At 37.9% G+C, this 4,187-nt stretch overlaps 1 protein-coding gene across 1 annotated transcript; it reads right to left on the bottom strand.

Annotated features, from left to right (window-relative positions):
• Window positions 1-672: 672 nt before the first annotated feature.
• On the bottom strand, window positions 673-3,295 carry LOC104611533 (putative polygalacturonase). Its single transcript, XM_010278617.2, has 6 exons — window positions 3,185-3,295; window positions 2,599-2,934; window positions 2,176-2,296; window positions 1,893-2,067; window positions 1,703-1,773; window positions 673-1,585 (listed from the first exon to the last, which is right to left on the bottom strand). The coding sequence occupies exons 1-6, from the start codon at window positions 3,194-3,196 to the stop codon at window positions 888-890; spliced, it is 1,413 nt and encodes a 470-aa protein (XP_010276919.2). The 5' UTR covers window positions 3,197-3,295; the 3' UTR covers window positions 673-887.
• Between the last annotated feature and the right edge of the window lie 892 nt (window positions 3,296-4,187).

The following is a 4,187-nucleotide window of genomic DNA, read 5'->3' as shown; positions in this document are numbered from 1 at the left end:
CTTTGCAGCGAGAAAGTGAGGAGTCTTTGCGCGTGATTGTGTTTGGGTACCAAACTAATCGGCGATTACTTTCTTTGTCCGCCAAAATTGTAAGGGAAAAATTATAATTTTAGTGGCATTAAGAAGTGCCTCTAAAATAACCCTCTAAGTTTGCCTCCTATAATGCATTATAGAGGCAGTTTTTGTGACTGCCTCTCGCCAATTGCCTCTAAACATAGAAATTCTAGTAATGTGTACAAATCCGATTTGACAAGATTTGGATAAGATTGGATCCAATCCAAAATCGATTGATTGACACCCCGAGTCCAAACTAGGGACTTAAGGCCCAATTCTTAGGGTTGGGCCTAAATTGAGCTTAAACCTGGCCCAGGTCACCCTGGCTTGCACCCATATGCTAGCTAATTACATCAATGATCAGATACGGGAAGTTTAGGGGCTCTCATCCATTTGCCCTTGTTCATATAGATTCAAATTAAACTATACTTGTTCTATGGTTGGGAGTTGATTTGAATTTTGACTGCTCCACTTAACTCGTTTAATTGTGCAAATCAGATGTTCATTATGAAACCAAGGTTGGGCCTAAGTATTAAATAGTGCCGTACCATACGTTGCAAGCCCAAGTTAGCTAATTATTGCTTGATGCTTCATTTTATATATTGATCAAACAATCAATTCAACCATAAATAAAATTTTATTTTATGAGATACAGTTAGACCATAGAAGTAATCATCGTTTTGTTTTCAGCTAGTCATAAGGCCCGACTCCTGAACTGCTTGAGAAATGTGATTAATTTGATCCCTACTCCATCACCATTACTGTGTACATTACATTGAAAGATCTAAATTAAAGTAGATATAATGGTAATCCAGGAACTGCTCGTCGGTCCTTTAATTATAAGAGCATATCTTCAATTGAACATCATCAATGGGTAGCCTATCTGTAGGGAAAGAGCAACTCTTACTCCCCGTCGACCCCTGATCGGACAACAAATCGCACGGCGGAGGGGTCACATCTCTGGCAACTCCCTGAATATCGGTGCAGTTCCATTGCACTTTCTTTGGTTTTGGAGACAACCCAATCGTCACATTCGAAATGCATATACCTGTAAATGGGTCTCCATTAATTCCCTCCAACTTTGCAGGAATGGTCACATTTTCAGCAGTCATATCCATCCAATTGATCCCATGGACATCTGGGAGCGCTTTGGGATCATATTTTTCATCTGGGTGTTGCCCATAAGAGCCAGTCATCCAGAACACATACTTCATGGTGTTCATATTCATCCTTCTCACATATATGTCTTTGACGTATGCTCCTCTTCCTGGAGCAGTTTTAATCCTCACGCCTGACTCTGAGTTGATGGCTACGATGTCTTCAGCCCTGACGTCTTGGATGCCGCCGGACATCTCGCTTCCCAGCGCGATGACAGCGCTGGTCGGAGAAATACATGTCAACCTTCTGATGATGAGGTGCTGTGTCGGCATCCCGAAAGCAATTCCATATTCATCCCAACCACTTTTTACAGCAATGCAGTCATCTCCAGATACTATGTAGCAGTCCTCAATTCTAACGTTATTGCAGGAATCTGAGAAGAGCAAGAGATCAAAGAAGAGTATTAACCATGATTTCACGAGGATTCATTGATGGCCGTTTGACGTTTTGCATTCATTATTAATTAACCTGCAGAATCAGAGTTAATTACCTGGGTCGATCCCGTCGGTGTTGGGAGAATTGACTGGAGCGAGGATAGTAATCCCCTGGATTATAACATTACTGCACATTTTTCAAATTCCGATAGGAGATTAAACTGGAAGAGTAACCTCGATCTAAAAGGAGAAATGAACAGTCGATATTGGAAGAACATTCCATGAAGGAGTAATATATAAGCAAACCTGCAATAAGTGGGATGAACATTCCATGAAGGAGAGTTGACCAAGGTGAGATTGGATATCTGGACCTGATCCGAGTACAAGATTTCAATCAGGTAGGGTCTGGTATTTTTGATTTTCTTTTGGTGGAACTTGCCCCACCAATGTTCACCTTGGCCGTCGATCGTGCCATTGTCACCTGCAATCAAATCCATTAATGGATCCATCGCCACCAGGTTAAATCAATAATATATTTAAGTAAACAAATTAAACGAATTTGGATCAAAACAAGAGTGTTCTTAATTACCTGTGATTACAACGTCGGTGAGATTGGTTCCAAAAATGAGGCTGATATATCTTCCACCGGGGGCGTCTCTTCCCCTTCCGTAAGAAGGCAAAGGATCAATAATTGGATACTCACTCTCATCCTATAAAGTTCATCAAGATCAAATAAAATAAAGGTGAAATCATGGTGACGACAATTCAAAAAAGCAACCTTGATTCTTAAATCTCTCTCTCTCTCTAGTCAGATTATATTATCATAATTAACCAGGACTGACTGACCCACGATTGAGTAAACTCATGCATTGATCATGTTAATCAAATATCCAGTTCATAATGTTAACCACAATTTAATTTATACATCCCGTACAAATTAATGTCTATTGACATGGAATGCAATTAACAGTGATATATAGAGATGGAGAAAGAGTAGAGAAGGGAACCAGACCACAGAACCAAGGATAGTAGCGTCCTTCTGAAGATAAAGGGTGAAATGGCTGGTGAGATTGAAGCTCCCCGTCAGCCATTTTCCTGGCGGAACAATGAGCTGGGCACCACCGTCAGAGGAAAACTGACTGAGATGATTAATTGCCGCCTGAAAGGCCTTGGTGTTCACCGTTGTTCCATCGCCCACGGCTCCGAAGTCCGTCAGTGATGCGCTATGCTTTCGACAATTTATTGCCTGGTACTCCAGCTGTGATCCCAAAGTTTTCAATGAACGGCACTCCGGCACTTTCAACCCCAGCAATCCGAACAAAACAAAAATCGATAGTATCTTCATTGCCTGCGTTGAAAGAGAACTTATTAGGAACACATTAGAGTAAAAATATGAATTAATATATAAAATGATAAATGAACGAACTTCAGCTCTGAAAGAACAAAAGAAAGAATGAAAAGAGCAAACGATGAGAAAGGAGTAAGCATACAACTGGAAACCCATCGAACTAAATCACCAAAACGCCTCTTTGTAACAATAATAATAGTAGTAGTAATAGAAGAAGAAGAAGAAGACATGAGTTATTTGAGAGACTTACAGAGAAATCCATTTTCTCTGAAACGTAGAGTAGGATAGTGTGATATTTCTTCTGGTGTTGCAAAATATTTATAGCAATGATTTTGACCTTTCCCAATCCTAAAAATCCATACTTGTTTGTGTCCAAAAAGATAGAGAAAGTCAGAATTACGTTTCAAAGGAAGGTTCTGATGTACTTAATAATATTGTAACCGTTTGAGTGAGGTGTCTTAGTTATTACAAGATTTCCCTAAATGGGAAAATATCTTTTAAAGAGGGGCTGCCACCGCAACTGCCCATTTTGATCGGGCTGCTACTTCCAGCTTATTCTGTGATACGGGTCGGGTTCAAGTTGGGTCCATACTCAGTCCCTATAACCCTATTATGTGTCTTATTGGTTTGGGCCCGGATATGACCCAGGTTGTTACAAACACGAGCTCACCAAATCATTGGACATAATTGATATATGTGAAGATTGACATGATCCCATTGCATAATAGTAAAATCTAAATTTTCCTTTTATATAATATTTTAGGTTTAGGCAGGATTTGATTTTAATATATATTAATAAACCTGAGATGGGCCCATTTATGCCTTCCGCTCAAATTTGGCAGATTGGAACCTCGTAGATAATTAAAGCATGGTGTGTTAATGGATGTAAATAATATAATATTAGAGATACTTAAAAAATTTGTGCACATCTTTACAGATATATTTAAATTTCCTTAATATGATAAATATATAATTTTAGAGATATGGACATTTTTTTTGTATTTTTGTATTTCCTATAATTTCTTATTTTTATTTATTTTTTCAGTTTTTATTATATAATTATGGCATCATGGGTTGATGAATTGACTGAAAAGAAAAAATGATATCACTTTTGGGTGGATTTAAATTTTTTTATTCTATTTCCATAATTATAAGAAATATTATATATTATATATGATGGATATATAATATTATAGATATGCTCAATACTTTTCACAAAGTTTGTATTTTAATATTTTAATTTAATCTTAATT

The sequence above is a fragment of the Nelumbo nucifera genome, chromosome 6 (genome assembly GCF_055504915.1).
Source record: "Nelumbo nucifera cultivar China Antique chromosome 6, China Antique-T2T, whole genome shotgun sequence".
Classification (NCBI taxonomy): Eukaryota; Viridiplantae; Streptophyta; class Magnoliopsida; order Proteales; family Nelumbonaceae; genus Nelumbo; species Nelumbo nucifera.
Note: the sequence above shows the minus strand (reverse complement) of the source record. Positions and strands in the feature narration are given on the sequence as shown.

Excerpts from the sequence above, each read along its gene's own strand:
- LOC104611533 (XM_010278617.2), bottom strand. Across the intron at positions 1,774-1,892 it reads GTTCATCCCACTTATTGCAG|TAATGTTATAATCCAGGGGA; the intron begins GTTTGCTTATAT and ends AAAAATGTGCAG. Across the intron at positions 1,586-1,702 it reads CACCGACGGGATCGACCCAG|ATTCCTGCAATAACGTTAGA; the intron begins GTAATTAACTCT and ends TGCTCTTCTCAG.